Source organism: Babylonia areolata, chromosome 20 (assembly GCF_041734735.1).
Source record: "Babylonia areolata isolate BAREFJ2019XMU chromosome 20, ASM4173473v1, whole genome shotgun sequence".
In the NCBI taxonomy this organism is placed as follows: Eukaryota; Metazoa; Mollusca; class Gastropoda; order Neogastropoda; family Buccinidae; genus Babylonia; species Babylonia areolata.
This window is the reverse complement of record NC_134895.1, coordinates 5,683,622-5,701,566: the sequence shown is the minus strand read 5'-3', so window position 1 is coordinate 5,701,566 and position 17,945 is coordinate 5,683,622. Positions and strand designations below refer to the sequence as shown.

At 48.3% G+C, this 17,945-nt stretch overlaps 1 protein-coding gene across 1 annotated transcript in view; it reads left to right on the top strand.

The window, feature by feature from the left end:
• Positions 1-12,142, top strand: part of LOC143294930 (tyrosine-protein phosphatase Lar-like) — an 85,812-nt gene extending 73,670 nt beyond the window's left edge. Inside the window, 6 exon segments of the mRNA XM_076606447.1 lie at positions 1,381-1,457; positions 4,245-4,379; positions 4,951-5,076; positions 8,491-8,645; positions 10,444-10,579; positions 11,443-12,142. Coding sequence (XP_076462562.1) covers positions 1,381-1,457; positions 4,245-4,379; positions 4,951-5,076; positions 8,491-8,645; positions 10,444-10,579; positions 11,443-11,511 — 698 coding nt within the window. The 3' untranslated portion in view covers positions 11,512-12,142.
• Positions 12,143-17,945: the final 5,803 nt, after the last annotated feature.

Genomic DNA, 17,945 nt, shown 5'->3' with positions numbered 1-17,945 from the left:
ACTGTGTTTCACTTTGTTGGTGTGTCACTGTGTTGGTGTGTCACTGTGTTGGTGTGTCACTGTGTTGGTGTATGTATGTTGGTGTGTCACTGTGTTGGTGTGTCACTGTGTTGGTGTGTCACTGTGTTGGTGTGTGTATGTTGGTGTGTCTCTGTGTTGGTGTGTCACTGCGTTGGTGTGTCACTGTGTTGGTGTGAGTATGTTGGTGTGTCTCTGTGTTGGTGTGTCACTGCGTTGGTGTGTCACTGTGTTGGTGTGTCACTGCGTTGGTGTGTCACTGTGTTGGTGTGTCACTGTGTTGGTGTATGTATGTTGGTGTGTCACTGTGTTGGTGTGTCACTGTGTTGGTGTGTCACTGTGTTGGTGTATGTATGTTGGTGTGTCACTGTGTTGGTGTGTGTATGTTGGTGTGTCACTGTGTTGGTGTGTCACTGTGTTGGTGTATGTATGTTGGTGTGTCACTGTGTTGGTGTGTCACTGTGTTGGTGTGTCACTGTGTTGGTGTGTGTATATTGATGTGTCACTGTGTTGGTGTGTCACTGTGTTGGTGTATGTATGTTGGTGTGTCACTGTGTTGGTGTGTCACTGTGTTGGTGTGTGTATGTTGGTGTGTTACTGTGTTTGTGTGTGTATGTTGGTGTGTCACTGTGTTTGTGTGTGTATGTTGGTGTGTCACTGTGTTTGTGTGTGTATGTTGGTGTATCACTGTGTTGGTGTGTGTATGTTGGTGTGTCACTGTGTTTGTGTGTGTATGTTGGTGTGTCACTGTGTTTGTGTGTGTATGTTGGTGTGTCACTGTGTTTGTGTGTGTATGTTGGTGTGTCACTGTGTTGGTGTGTGTATGTTGGTGTGTCACTGTGTTGGTGTGTCACTGCGTTGGTGTGTGTATGTTGGTGTGTCACTGTGTTTGTGTGTGTATGTTGGTGTGTCACTGTGTTGGTGTGTCACTGTGTTGGTGTGTGTATGTTGGTGTGTCACTGTGTTGGTGTGTCACTGTGTTGGTATGCTAGTGTGTCGCTGTGTTGGTGTGTCACCGTGTTGGTGTGTGTATGTTGGTGTGTCACTGTGTTTGTGTGTGTATGTTGGTGTGTCACTGTGTTGGTGTGTGTATGTTGGTGTATCACCGTGTTGGTGTGTCACTGTGTTGGTGTGTCACTGTGTTGATGTGTCAGTGTGTCACTGTGTTGGTAAGTCGCTGTGTTGATTTGTCAGTGTGTCACTGTATTAGCGTGACAAAGTATTGATGTGTGAGTGAGGACGGGTCAGCAAATGGATGGGTGAGTGGATGGATGATGAATGGAATGACGTGGGGATGGACAGACAGACAGACAGACAGACGGACGGACGGACAGACCGTGCAGTGAATGCTTTCTGTTGCAGATGAAACAACACGGGTGTGCTTGCAGCCTATACGTGGAGTGGATGGTTCAGATTACATCAATGCCAGCTACATTGATGTGAGTGTCTGGTCACAGCACATTTCTCTGGGGTCATAGAATATTTGAGACATCACAGGTTTTTCCTAGGGTCAGCAGGATTTTTTCTTGGGTCACCGAGCTTTGATCTGATCTGGGGTCAATGTGCTTGTATCCAGGGTCACAGGATTTTTCTCAGCTGGGGTCGGGGTGCTTTGCTTTGATTCACAGTGCTTCTCTCTAAGGCTAGAGGAATGGTCTCTGGGGTAATGGACTTATGTTTGGGGTCACATGGCCTTTTCTAGAACGTCACAGGGCCTTTTCTTTGGGGTCACAGGGCCTTTTTTGGGGGGTCACAGGGCTTTTCGTTGGGGTCACTTTTCTACAACGTCACAGGGCTTTTCTTTGGGGTCACAGGGCCTTTTCTACAACGTCACAGGGCTTTTCTTCGGGGTCACAGAGCCTTTCTTTGGGGTCACGGGGCTTTTTTCGGGGTCACAGAGCCTTTTCTTTGGGGTCACAGGGCCTTTTCTACAATGTCACAGGGCTTTTCTTCAGGGTCACAGGGCCTTTTCTTTGGGGTAAAAGGGCCTTTTTTACAACGTCACAGGGCTTTTCTTTGGGGTCACAGGTCTTTTCTACAACGTCACAGGGCTTTTCTTTGGGGTCACAGGGCCTTTTCTACAACGTCACAGGGCTTTTCTTTGGGGTCACAGTGCTTTTCTTCGGGGTCACAGAGCCTTTCTTTGGGGTCACAGGGCCTTTTCTACAACATTACAGGGCTTTTCTTTGGGGTCACAGGGCCTTTTCTACAACGTCACAGGGCTTTTCTTTGGGGTCACAGGGCTTTTCTTCGGGGTCACAGAGCCTTTTCTTTGGGGTCACAGGGCCTTTTCTACAACGTCACAGGGCTTTTCTTTGGGGTCACAGTGCTTTTCTTCGGGGTCACAGAGCCTTTCTTTGGGGTCACAGGGCCTTTTCTACAACATTACAGGGCTTTTCTTTGGGGTCACAGGGCCTTTTCTACAACGTCACAGGGCTTTTCTTTGGGGTCACAGGGCTTTTCTTCGGGGTCACAGAGCCTTTTCTTTGGGGTCACAGGGCCTTTTCTACAATGTCACAGGGCTTTTCTTCAGGGTCACAGGGCCTTTTCTTTGGGGTCAAAGGGCCTTTTTTACAACGTCACAGGGCTTTTTTGGGGGGTCACAGGGCTTTTCTACAACGTCACAGGGCTTTTCTTTGGGGTCAAATGGCCTTTTCTACAACATCACAGGGCTTTTCTTTGGGGTCAAAGGGCCTTTTCTACAATGTCACAGGGCTTTTTGGGGGGTCAGAGGGCCTTTTCTATAATGTCACAGGGCTTCTCTTTTGGGTGATAGCTTTTCTCTGGAGTCACAGTACTTTTTTCAGGGTCACAGAGTTTTTCTTTGGTGTCACATTGTTTTTCTCCAGGGTCAAACGGCTTTTCTGTCAGGTCATAGGGTGTTTAACCAGCATCACATGTCTTTTCTGTCAGGTCAAGGGTGTTTCACCAGCATCACATGTCTTTTCTGTCAGGTCATAGGGTGTTTAACCAGCATCACATGGCTTTTCTTTCAGGTCATAGGGTGTTTAACCAGCATCACGTGGCTTTTGTGTCAGGTCAAAGTTTCCAGCAATTACCTCTGGGGTCAGAAAACTGCTTTCTGGTCAAAGAGACAGTTTTCCCCCAGACGGCAAGAATCAGAACCACAATCTCAGAATTATCTTGGAGATAATAAGAGCGGTGAAGTCTGTGATATATACAGATCACAAGTAGAGTTTCAGTTTCAGTTTCAAGAGGCGTCACTGCGTTCGGACAAATCCTTATACGCTACACCACATCTGCCAAGCAGATGCCTGACCAGCAGCGTAATCCAACGCGCTTAGTCAGGCCTTGAGAGAAAAAAAGGGTGAATAAATGATAGATAAATACATAAAAAAATTACTACTACCACTACTAATAATATGTATGAGGTGCAAAAACTTGATGAAGTCAATTATAAGCGTACATAAATAAATAAATAAATAATGATTATAATATAAAAAGTAGTAGTAGCAGTAGCAGTAGTAGTAGTAGTAGTAGTAGTAGTAGTAGTAGTAGTAGTAATAAATAAATAAATAAATAAGACAACAATGATGATAAATAAGCAAATAAATGTAAAACATGGAGACACACATTCACACATACACCCACATATGCATAACAGATATGCACCAAACATGCAGTTTCACAGATATGAAAGCACAGTCAAATACATATAAACGTACATGAGCCCCAACACACACACACACACACACAGACACACACACACAAGTAGAACAGTAACAGATTAAAACACAGAGCAACATAAAAGCAAGCCCAGAGGGAACTTGTATATTACAACAAAAATGTTAAAGACAGAATTGTAGTTTATTAAACCTTCAGGGCTATAGAAGAATTGGGCTCAGAGCAATGAAGAAGTAATGCCTGTTTACGACGAAATAACAGCTTAGTTATATGGGGCATGGACCTGCCTGTTCATTTGTGAGATGAAATCTGTGTCAGAGCTAAGGGAAAGGCTGTGACAGCTATTTGGAAATAATTCTGAACGCCACAGGACATCGTGTGTCAGAGCAGTAGGGTCAGAACCACTAGTATGCTAATAAATGGAGGGGTTCTGGAGAAATATGTACAATACTGATATTAATAGAGATAGACTGTTACAGGGACAGAACTGTTGAAAGTCTTCATTGTGTTGTGATGTGTGTGTGTGTGTGTGTGTGTGTGTGTGTGTGTGTGTGCGATGTCTGTGTGATGGTGTGTCGCAGGGTTACCGCTACAAGAAGGCCTACATCGCCACGCAGGGCCCCTTGGCGGAGACCCGGGAAGACCTGTGGCGCATGCTGTGGGAACAGAACTCGTGCATCATCGTCAACCTGACGAAGCTGAGGGAGATGGGCAGGGTAGGCTCCCGTCCTGTCTGTGTCAGTTGTGTCTTCTCCGTGACATGATCAGTTTCCTCGGTGTGCTTGTGAGAAATGTACACAATAGAAATGTACTCATTCTGCTGGCCACAAAGCGACCAGTGCCAGTACTCTCTCCCTCTGTGTGTGTGTGTGTGTGTGTGTGTGTGTGTTTCTGTGAGTGTGTCTGTGTGTGCCTCTGCATGTGCGTGCCTCTGTGTGTGTATGTGTTTGTGTGTGTGTGTGTGTGTGTGTGTGTGTACGTGCGTGCATTGCGTGTGTGTGTGTGTTTCTGTGTGTGTGTGTGTGTGTGTTTACAAAAGTTTTGTGTTAAACATGGTGAGAATTGCTATGGTGTGGCGTGACGTGTCGTGACTTGATGCTATGTGACGCGACTTGACGGAATGCGGTATGACGTTTAATGACGTAATGTGATGCGATTCTACGTGACGTGATGTGACGTAATATGGTGTTACGTTTCATGACGTGACGTGATGTGACGCGGTGTGACGTTACATGACGCGATGTGGAGTGACGTGCCATGACTGATGTGACGTGTGGTGTGGTGCAGGAAATGTGTCAGCAGTACTGGCCCACAGACCGCTCAGCCCGATACCAGTACTTTGTGGTGGACCCCATGACAGAGTACAACATGCCGCACTACATCCTCAGGGAGTTCAAGGTCACTGATGCCAGGGTCAGTATCTGTCAGAGAGAGAGAGAGAGAGACTTTTGACTGACATTTTATTGTCATTACTTAAGACGGAGAGAGAGAGAGAGAGGGAGAGAGAGAGAGAGAGAGAGAGCGCTAAAAACTATTTTTCTGCAAGGCCGGGCTGTTTGCCAGGGAGGTACATACATACATACATTAGTGTCAGAGTGTACTGAGAACAAAGAGGGCGACATCACATGATGGCCATTCGTAATCTTGGGGACGTTAACCCGAATGTTAATTAGGAAATCTGTTCCAATGGCAATGCAACACAGTGTAATGTGATGCAAAGTTGGTAACACAGTACAACACAAAACAGCACAGCGCAACATGGAGCTGCCCAGTGCAGTGTTGACATTAGATAATGCAATGCAATGCTCATTTTATACAGTGCATCACAATACAACACCAGTGTAGGTCAGCTGAACATAGGCAAGACAGACCAGCAGATGTACAACCAGCAGACACATATACCAGACAGACCAGCAGATGTACAACCAGCAGACACATATACCAGACAGACCAGCAGATGTACAACCAGCAGACACATATACCAGACAGACCAGCAGTCGTACAACCAGCAGACACATATACCAGACAGACCAGCAGACAGACCAGCAGACACATATACCAGACAGACCAGCAGACAGACAACCAGCAGACACATATACCAGACAGACCAGCAGACAGACAACCAGCAGACACATATACCAGACAGACCAGCAGACAGACAGACCAGCAGATGTACAACCAGCAGACACATATACCAGACAGACAGACCAGCAGACAGACAGACCAGCAGACAGACAGACCAGCAGACAGACAACCAGCAGACAGACAACCAGCAGACACATATACCAGACAGACCAGCAGACAGACAACCAGCAGACACATATACCAGACAGACCAGCAGACAGACAACCAGCAGACACATATACCAGACAGACCAGCAGACATATATACCAGACAGACCAGCAGACAGACAACCAGCAGACACATATACCAGACAGACAGACAACCAGCAGACACATATACCAGACAGACCAGCAGACAGACAACCAGCAGACACATATACCAGACAGACCAGCAGACATATATACCAGACAGACCAGCAGACAGACAACCAGCAGACACATATACCAGACAGACCAGCAGACGTACAACCAGCAGACACATATACCAGACATACCAGCAGACGTACAACCAGCAGACAGACAGACCAGCAGTTATACAAACCAGACAAACCAGACGGACCAGACAAACAAGACAGATATAGAGACCAGACATACAGATGAGACAGACAAGACAGATATAGAGACCAGACATACAGACCAGACAGACCAGCACACCAGACCAGCACACCAGACCAGCACACCAGACAGACCAGCACGCACACAGACCAGACAGACCAGCACACCAGGCAGACCAGCACACACACAGACCAGACAGACCAGCACACCAGGCAGACCAGCACACCAGACAGACCAGCACACACACAGACCAGACAGACCAGCACACCAGGCAGACCAGCACACACACAGACCAGACAGACCAGCACACCAGGCAGACCAGCACACCAGGCAGACCAGCACACACACAGACCAGCACACCAGACAGACCAGCACACCAGGCAGACCAGCACACCAGACCAGCACACACACAGACCAGACAGACCAGCACACCAGACAGACTAGCACACCAGGCAGACCAGCACACCAGGCAGACCAGCACACCAGACCAGCACACCAGACCAGCACACCAGGCAGACCAGCACACCAGGCAGACCAGCACACCAGACCAGCACACCAGACAGACCAGCACACCAGACAGACCAGCACACCAGGCAGACCAGCACACCAGGCAGACCACACCAGACCAGCACACCAGGCAGACCAGCACACCAGACAGACCAGCACACCAGGCAGACCAGCACACCAGACCAGCACACCAGACAGACCAGCACACCAGACAGACCAGCACACCAGACCAGCACACCAGACCAGCACACCAGGCAGACCAGCACACCAGACCAGCACACCAGACAGACCAGCACACCAGACAGACCAGCACACCAGACAGACCAGCACACCAGGCAGACCAGCACACCAGACCAGCACACCAGACCAGCACACCAGACAGACCAGCACACCAGGCAGACCAGCACACCAGACCAGCACACCAGACAGACTAGCACACCAGACAGACCAGCACACCAGACAGACCAGCACACCAGACAGACCAGACAGACCAGCACACCAGACAGACCAGACAGACCAGCACACCAGACAGACTAGCACACCAGACAGACTAGCACACCAGACAGACCAGACAGACCAGCACACCAGACAGACCAGCACACCAGACAGACTAGCACACCAGACAGACTAGCACACCAGACAGACTAGCACACCAGACAGACCAGACAGACCAGACAGACCAGACAGACTAGCACACCAGACAGACCAGCACACCAGACAGACCAGCACACCAGACAGACCAGACAGACCAGCACACCAGACAGACCAGCACACCAGACAGACCAGACACACCAGACAGACCAGACAGACCAGCACACCAGACAGACCAGACACACCAGACAGACCAGACAGACCAGACAGACCAGCACACCAGACAGACCAGCACACCAGACAGACCAGACAGACCAGCACACCAGACAGACCAGCACACCAGACAGACCAGACAGACCAGCACACCAGACAGACCAGCACACCAGACAGACCAGCACACCAGACAGACTAGCACACCAGACAGACCAGACAGACCAGACAGACCAGCACACCAGACAGACCAGCACACCAGACAGACTAGCACACCAGACAGACTAGCACACCAGACAGACCAGCACACCAGACAGACTAGCACACCAGACAGACCAGCACACCAGACAGACTAGCACACCAGACAGACCAGCACACCAGACAGACTAGCACACCAGACAGACCAGACAGACCAGACAGACTAGCACACCAGACAGACCAGCACACCAGACAGACCAGCACACCAGACAGACTAGCACACCAGACAGACCAGCACACCAGACAGACTAGCACACCAGACAGACCAGCACACCAGACAGACCAGCACACCAGACAGACCAGCACACCAGACAGACCAGCACACCAGGCAGACCAGCACACCAGACAGACCAGCACACCAGGCAGACCAGCACACCAGGCAGACCACACCAGACCAGCACACCAGACAGACCAGCACACCAGACAGACCAGCACACCAGACAGACCAGCACACCAGACCAGCACACCAGACAGACCAGCACACCAGACAGACCAGCAGACACATAGATGAGTCACACAGATGGGTGACGAAGGGGCGGTGTGTGTGTGTGTGTGTGTGTGTGTGTGTGTGTGTGTGTTTCAGGATGGCCAGTCACGCACCATCCGACAGTTCCACTTCACGGACTGGCCGGAGCAGGGGGTGCCCAAGTGTGGGGAGGCCTTCATTGACTTCATTGGCCAGGTGCACAAGACCAAGGAGCAGTTCGGGCATGAGGGGCCCATCACCGTGCACTGCAGGTCCGTCCTCCTTCCTTCCTTCACTTCTCTTCTTTCCTTCCTACCTTCCTTCCTTTCCCATCACAATTCCTTCTTTCCTTCTTTCCCTTCCTTCTTTCCTTATTTTCCTTCTTCCTGTTTTTTTTTAATATAATTATTTCTCTCTGGTGTGGTGTGGTGTAGTGTGGTGAAATGTGTGTTGTGGTGTGGTGTGGTGTGGTGTGTGGTGTATTGTGGTGTGTGTTGTGGTGTGTTGTGTGGTGTGTGGTGTGTGGTGTGGTGTGTTGTGGTGTGTGGTGTGTTGTGGTGTGTGGTGTGTGGTGTGTGGTGTGGTGTGTTGTGGTGTGTGGTGTGGTGTGTGGTGTGGTGTGTTGTGGTGAAATGTAGTGTGGTGTGGTGTGGTGAAATGTCGTGTGGTGTGGTGTGGTGTGTTGTGTTGTGGTGAAATGTGGTGTGGTGTGGTGTGGTGAAATGTAGTGTGGTGTGGTGTGGTGTGTTGTGGTGTGTGGTGTGGTGTGTTGTGGTGTGTTGTGGTGAAATGTAGTGTGGTGTGGTGTGGTGAAATGTAGTGTGGTGTGGTGTGGTGTGTTGTGGTGTGTGGTGTGGTGTGTTGTGGTGAAATGTAGTGTGGTGTGGTGTGGTGAAATGTCGTGTGATGTGGTGTGGTGTGGTGTGGTGTGGTGTGCTGAAATGTCGTGTGGTGTGGTGTGGTGAAATGTAGTGTGGTGTGTTGTGGTGAAATGTGGTGTGGTGTGGTGTGGTGAAATGTAGTGTGGTCTGTTGTGGTGAAATGTGGTGTGGTGTGGTGTGGTGAAATGTAGTGTGTGTGGTGTGGTGTGCTGAAATGTAGTGTGTGTGGTATGGTGTGGTGAAATGTAGTGTGGTGTGGTGTGTTGTGTGGTGAAATGTATAGTGTGTGTGGTGTGGTGAAATGTAGTGTGTGTGGTGTGGTGTGGTGAAATGAAGTGTGTGTGGTGTGGTGTGGTGTGGTGAAATGTAGTGTGTGTGGTGTGGTGTGGTGAAATGTAGTGTGTGTGGTGTGGTGAAATGTAGTGTGTGTGGTGTGGTGTAGTGAAATGTAGTGTGTGTGGTGTGGTGTGGTGAAATGTAGTGTGCGTGGTGTGGTGTAGTGAAATGTAGTGTGGTGTGGTGTGGTGAAATGTAGTGTGCGTGGTGTGGTGTAGTGAAATGTAGTGTGTGTGGTGTGGTGTGGTGTGGTGAAATGAAGTGTGTGTGGTGTGGTGTGGTGTGGTGAAATGAAGTGTGTGTGGTGTGGTGTGGTGTAGTGAAATGTAGTGTGTGTGGTGTGGTGAAATGTAGTGTGTGTGGTGTGGTGTAGTGAAATGTAGTGGTGTGGTGTGGTGAAATGAAGTGTGCGTGGTGTGGTGTGGTGAAATGAAGTGTGCATGGTGTGGTGTGCTGAAATGTAGTGTGATGTGGTGTGGTGTGGTGAAATGTAGTGTGTGTGGTGTGGTGAAATGTAGTGTGTGGTGTGGTGTAGTGAAATGTAGTGTGGTGTGGTGTGGTGAAATGTAGTGTGGTGTGGTGTGGTGAAATGTAGTGTGTGTGGTGTGGTGTAGTGAAATGTAGTGTGTGTGGTGTGGTGTGGTGAAATGAAGTGTGTTTGGTGTGGTGTTGAAATGTAGTGTGGTGTGGTGTGGTGTGGTGAAATGTAGCGTGGTGTGGTGAAATGAAATGTGCGTGGTGTGGTGTAGTGAAATGTAGTGTGGTGTGGTGTGGTGAAATGAAGTGTGTGTGGAGTAGTGAAATGTAGTATGGTGTAGTGTGGTGTAGTGAAATGTAGCGTGGTGTGTTGCAGTGCCGGGGTGGGCCGCACAGGGGTGTTCATCGCTCTGTCCATCGTGCTGGATAGGATGCGGGCTGAGGGACTGGTGGACCTCGTGCACACGGTGAAGATGCTGCGCACACAGCGACCCGCCATGGTGCACACCCAGGTCAGCCCCACTGCCGCACGGCCGCACATACATACACGCACATGCATGCGCATGCAAGCACGCGCGCATGCACGCACACATGCTCGCATCACACACACACACACACAGAGTGCGATGTCGAGGTATATTACACTGTGTTTTGGGTTGTTGTTGAGATATATGACACTATGTTTGAGGACATTGATGAGGATGTGATACTATGTTTGAGGACAATGTTGAGCGATATGAAACTATGTTTGAGAACATTGTTGAGGGATATGGTACTGTGTTTGAGTTCATTGTTGAGTGATGAGATACTACGTTTGAGGGCATTGTTGAGGGATATGGTACTGTGTTTGAGTTCATTGTTGAGGGATATGATACTATGTTTGAGGACATTGTTGAGGGATGTGATACTATGTTTGAGGACATTGTTGAGGGATGTGATACTATGTTTGAGGACATTGTTGAGGGATGTGATACTATGTTTGAGGACATTGTTGAGGGATGTGATACTATATTTGAGGACATTGTTGAGTGATACTGTGTTTGAGGGCATTGTTAAGGGATATGTTACTGTGTTTGAGGTCATTGTTGAGGGATGTGATACTATGTTTGAGGACATTGTTGAGTGATGTGATACTATGTTTGAGGACATTGTTGAGGGATGTGATACTATATTTGAGGACATTGTTGAGGGATGTGAAACTATATTTGAGGACATTGTTGAGGGATGTGATACTATATTTGAGGACATTGTTCAGGGATATGATACTATATTTAATGACATTGTTGAGGGATGTGAAACTATATTTGAGGACATTGTTGAGTGATGTGATACTATGTTTGAGGACACTGTTGAGGGATGTGATTTTATGTTTCAGGATCAGTTCCAGTTCTGTTACCGGGCAGCCCTGGAATACCTGGGTTCCTTTGACCACTACGCCCACTGAGCTGCCATCACTATGGCCAGCGACCTTTGACCACTATGTCCAGTGACCTTACATCATTATGTCCGCTGACCTTTGACCACCACGTCCACTTCCGCTACAGTCAAGTCTGCCCACACTGTCTCTACAGTCAAGTCTGTCCACACTGTCCCTACACACTGAGCTGCGATCACTATGTCCAGTGACCTTACATCATTATGTCCGCTGACCTTTGACCACCACGTCCACTTCCGCTACACTCAAGTCTGCCCACACTGTCTCTACAGTCAAGTCTGTCCACACTGTCCCTACACACTGAGCTGCGATCACTATGGCCAGCGACCTTTGACCACTATGTCCAGTGACCTTACATCATTATGTCCGCTGACCTTTGACCACCACGTCCACTTCTGCTACAGTCACGTCTGCCCACACTGTCTCTACAGTCAAGTCTGTCCACACTGTCCCTACAGTCAGTCATGTCTGTCCACACTGTCCCCACAGTCAGTCATGTCTGTCCACATTGTCCCTGCAATCAGTCATGTCTGTCCACACTGTCCCTACAGTCATGTCTGTCCACACTGTCTCTACAGTTATGTCTGTCCACACTGTCCCTACAGTCAGTCATGTCTGTCCACATTGTCCCTGCAATCAGTCATGTCTGTTCACACTGTCCCCACAGTCAGTCATGTTTGTCCACACTGTCCCTACAGTCAGTCATGTCTGTCCACACTGTCCCTACAATCAGTCATGTCTGTCCACACTGTCCCTACAGTCATGTCTGTCCACACTGTCCCTACAATCAGTCCTGTCTGTCCACACTGTCCCTACAGTCAGTCATGACTGTCCACACTGTCCCTGCAGTCATGTCTGTCCACACTGTCCCTACAGTCATGTCTGTCCACACTGTCCCTACAGTCAGTCATGTCTGTTCACACTGTCCCCACAGTCAGTCATGTCTGTCCACACTGTCCCTACAGTCATGTCTGTCCACACTGTCCCTACAGTCAGTCATGTCTGTCCACATTGTCCCTACAGTCAGTCATGTCTGTCCACACTGTCCCTACAATCAGTCATGTCTGTCCACACTGTCCCTGCAATCAGTCATGTCTGTCCACACTGTCCCTACAATCAGTCATGTCTGTCCACACTGTCCCTACAGTCAGTCATGTCTGTCCACACTGTCCCTACAGTCAGTCATGTCTGTCCACACTGTCCCTACAATCAGTCATGTCTGTCCACACTGTCCCTACAGTCATGTCTGTCCACACTGTCCCTACAATCAGTCATGTCTGTCCACACTGTCCCTACAGTCAGTCATGACTGTCCACACTGTCCCTACAGTCAGTCATGACTGTCCACACTGTCCCTACAATCAGTCATGTCTGTCCACACTGTCCCTACAGTCAGTCATGTCTGTCCACACTGTCCCTGCAGTCATGTCTGTCCACACTGTCCCCGCAGTCATGTCTGTCCACACTGTCCCTGCAGTCATGTCTGTCCACACTGTCCCCGCAGTCATGTCTGTCCACACTGTCCCTACAGTCATGTCTGTCCACACTGTCCCTACAGTCAGTCATGTCTGTCCACACTGGCCCTCTGTCCATACTGTCCCTACAATCAGTCATGTCTGTCCACACTGGCCCTCTGTCCATACTGTCCCTACAGTCAGTCATGTCTGTCCACACTGGCCCTCTGTCCATACTGTCCCTACAGTCAGTCATGTCTGTCCACACTGTCCCTGCAATCAGTCATGTCTGTCCACACTGGCCCTCTGTCCATACTGTCCCTGCAGTCAGTCATGTCTGTCCACACTGTCCCTGCAGTCATGTCTGTTCACACTGTCCCTACAATCAGTCATGTCTGTCCACACTGTCCCTACAGTCATGTCTGTCCACACTGTCCCTACAATCAGTCCTGTCTGTCCACACTGTCCCTACAGTCAGTCATGACTGTCCACACTGTCCCTGCAGTCATGTCTGTCCACACTGTCCCTACAGTCATGTCTGTCCACACTGTCCCTACAGTCAGTCATGTCTGTTCACACTGTCCCCACAGTCAGTCATGTCTGTCCACACTGTCCCTACAGTCATGTATGTCCACACTGTCCCTACAGTCATGTCTGTCCACACTGTCCCTACAGTCAGTCATGTCTGTCCACATTGTCCCTACAGTCAGTCATGTCTGTCCACACTGTCCCTACAATCAGTCATGTCTGTCCACACTGTCCCTACAATCAGTCATGTCTGTCCACACTGTCCCTACAGTCAGTCATGTCTGTCCACACTGTCCCTACAGTCAGTCATGTCTGTCCACACTGTCCCCACAGTCAGTCATGTCTGTCCACACTGTCCCAACAGTCAGTCATGTCTGTCCACACTGTCCCCACAGTCAGTCATGTCTGTCCACATTGTCCCTGCAATCAGTCATGTCTGTCCACATTGTCCCTGCAATCAGTCAAGTCTGTCCACACTGTCCCTACAGTCAGTCATGTCTGTCCACACTGTCCCAACAGTCAGTCATGTCTGTCCACACTGTCCCAACAGTCAGTCATGTCTGTCCACATTGTCCCTGCAATCAGTCATATCTGTCCACACTGTCCCTACAGTCAGTCATGTCTGTCCACACTGTCCCTGCAATCAGTCATGTCTGTCCACACTGTCCCTACAGTCAGTCATGTCTGTCCACACTGTCCCTACAGTCATGACTGACCTCACTGTCTCTACACGGACACTTTGTGGACATCTGTGCCACAGAGGCTGACTGCATGCTATCCCGGAGCACCAAGAACTTGAACTGGGGCATTGTGGCAGTCTGCTTCTCTCCACCACACACAAGGTCGGCACTCTGCCTGGACTCTACAGTCCTGACACACGGGAATGAGTCTTCTGTCGATCAGCTACATCAAACACAGACACACACAGACACACACACACACAGACACACACACACACACACACACACACACACACACACACACACACGTGTGACTCAGTGAAGCAAGCAGATCGCGAGTCAGATTCAGTGAGCAATGATGGGATGGCGGCCCAGGGATTCAGAACGATGCGTGCGTGTGGACCTGTACCTTGTGATGCCCAGTGGGTGTGAGATTACAGCCTGTGTGATGGCTGTGGGAATAAAACGGTGCCATGTGGTGTTACGTTTTGCGAAATTAACGACCACGTGGATCACACTATGTGTGTGAAGGACCTTCAGAAGGACAGTGTGATGTGTTGGAAGGATATTCTCATTCTCGTTCCTCATTCCAGAAGGACAATATTATGTGTGTGAAGGACATTCATGACTGTAATATTTGTGAAGGACATCCAAAAGGACAATGTCATGTGTGTAAAGGACATTCACAAGAACCCTGTAATGTGTAAAGACATCCAAAAGGACACTGTTTGTGAAGGACAATCGAAAGGACCATGTAGTTTGTGAAGGACATTGTCGGGAAGTGTGGAAGCGCTGAGGAGGAATTATGTAAAAATGGATGAGGTATTCTTTTGAGACAGTGATTTATAGTTCAGTGGCACATGTGCACTACTTTGGGTAGTTCGGTGAGACAGTGATTTAGCCCTTGTCTTGACTGGCTGCACGTTTTGTAAAAACACTTCAGGAGTGAAGTTTTATTTTGAAATGGAAAATTGTGATCAAGTTTTAGTGTCACTCCTTTCTGAGCTGCAGGCCCATGCAGTTGGGGCTCTGCTGCCTCTTGTTGGCATTTGATGGTCCGGGTACCAGTGTTGTAGCCGTGTAAGTATATGTGTCTATTTCGAAAACTGGAGAATTATTTTATTTATTCGAATTATTTACTTTTTCATTTGTGATTGTTTCTCGTGAATAAAATATTATTTCTAGTCCGATTTACGATTTTTACGGATCGTTTGTAGAACAGTATGTTAAAGAAACAGAAATCCGGGTGAATACAAATCTGTATATTTTTGTAGTCAGCCAAGATTTCCATTCGTAGAATCTAATTTGAGACCACTCTAAAGATTTGGGATTGGCGGTTTACGGTAGGGTGCTGAGTGTTTCAGGTGGAACCTCAGCGCTTCCTACCTGCCCTGGGTCCATAGGAGGCCCTTGGAGCTGATAGCTCACTGATTGAGACTGGAGGGGTCCAGTCAGGAATCTTGCCACTTGCTGTGGTCAAAAGAAAGTGGGACCAGAAGGGTCCAGTTGGAAAGCTCAGCCACATAGAGGAACGGCTAAAAGAGGAACAGAAAATTGATTGGAATATTGCCAATGTTTAATTATTCGATTCTCTGTTTCAAGATTTCATTTTCTGAAAGAATGTGTGAGCACCCGGAATGATTAGAACTACTTTGTTATATTGAGTAATGATTATAAAAAGGGAACATTATACCTAGTTTTGTCTGTCTGTTGGTGCACCTTCTGAGTGAATGAAGTGATGCGTGACCGTGGAGTATGACAGACATCTAGAAGGACAATGTAATGTGTGAGGGACATCCAAAAGGACAATGCAATGTGTGTGAAGGAGATCCAAAAGGACAGTATATTTGTGAAGGGTGTCCAGAAGTGCAACATAATTTGTGAAGGAGATCCAAAAGGACAATGCAGTGTATATGAAGTACATCCTGAAGATTGTGTAATGTGAGTGAAGAACATCCAGGAGGACTATTTAATGTGTGTGAAGGACAATGTGATGTGTGGACAAGCAGAAGGACCTCATGTTGCCGGCAGTGGACAAGCAGAGACAGCAGAAGGACCTCATGTTGCCGGCAGTGGACAAGCAGAGACAGCAGAAGGACCTCATGTTGCCGGCAGTGGACAAGCAGAAGGACCTCATGTTGCCGGCAGTGGACAAGCAGAGGCATCAGTCACTGACTGTGTAGGGGTCACCAGTTGACATTTATGAAGTCTGATCATCATGTGCGTTCACACGGTCAAGTCGTCATGTGCAGGTGTATTCACGCAGACAGACATCAGTTTGAAGTCGGCTCTGGCTTCTTCTCTGTGGTGGCCATGGATTTTTCTCCAGGCCTGCGGTGACTGTGGTCAGTTGAAGGTGTGACTGATCAATGTTGGGGTTGTTGACGTGCTGAGTTATATTGAGGTCGTTGATGATGGTGAAGCCTGTTGAAATCACTGACTGTTCAAACTTTGTGAACTGTTGGCCGTGTGCAGTTTGCTGGCTCCAGTCACTCCATGTCTGGCTCGACCTATCCCTGTGTGTGTGTGTGTGTGTGTGTGTGTGTGTGTGTGTGTGTGTGTGTGTGTGCGTGCGTGCGTGCGTGCGTGTGTGTGTGTGTGTGTGTGTGGTTCGCTTGCTTTATGGAGAACCACCTCGATGTATGAAGGCTGTATTTCTAACGTGCAGATGTCTGTGCTTGTTAATTGCAGATGTCTTTGTTGTGTCTGAGCATCGGTCTCTGCTCAACATGCGCACTGTTCTATATTTATATCTTTGTTATGTACAGATATCTTTCTGGGTTTTCATCATTAATATTATTATTGATAATATTATTATTATTATTGTTCTGAACAGATGTCTTCTCGTGTGTTTTATTGAGTGTACATCTCTTGGGTTTATCATGAGCAAGGCATGTCTAGGTGTGAACCCATATTGGGCTGGTTTGCTGTGTAAAGGCCCCTCATTGCTTGCAAACGGTACGTTCTGTTCATTTAGAGGTGCGTGACAGACGTGGTCGATCATGTGGACAACATGACCACGACTTTGTTTTTTTCCATTTTTGAGCTCCTTGCAGACGACTGTTTGACTACTGGAGTTAGACTGAAAACAATACACCACGATGTGGGCACGCCGTGTCCACTGTCGCGTTTCACTATCATTTTGTTGGACACTGTCTATTGAGGGTCATTTTTTGTGTGTGATTACCTTACTGTCAACTGAGAGGTTTGATGAATCGTGTGGATATATTGCTGTTAGGTTGACGGTTTGTGTGTGATTATGATGCTGTCAACTTTTCAGTTGATGGCTTTTGTGGTTGTATCATTGTCCAGTTAGTTTGTTGTCATATTTCTGTGTTGTTATTGTCGTTATATTTTAAATTGGTTTCTCGTTGTGTTGCTGGTGGTGTTATTGTTGTTGGTGGTCTTTCCTCTTCCTCTTCTTCTTCTTCTTCTTCTTCAGCGCCGTCGTCATCGTTACACAGAGAGAGAGAGAGAGAGGGGTGTGTGTGTGTGTGTGTGTGTGTGTGTGTGTGTGTGTGTGTGTGTGTGTGTGTGTGACGTGGAACTGTATATACGCCAGCACGCAAATCGTTTAAATCAGATGAGAGAAATATGTGATGTGGGAAGAAAGATATTTGCTTTGTTTTATTACGCATTTATTGGCATACGAATTTGATGTTACATTTTATTTATTACGAAGTCATTTTGCTCTGATGTTAGTGTCCACTTCCAAACGTGATGTGTGTGCATGCGTGAACACCTGCATGCGCTTGTGAGCTCGCGTTTGTGTGTGTGTGTGT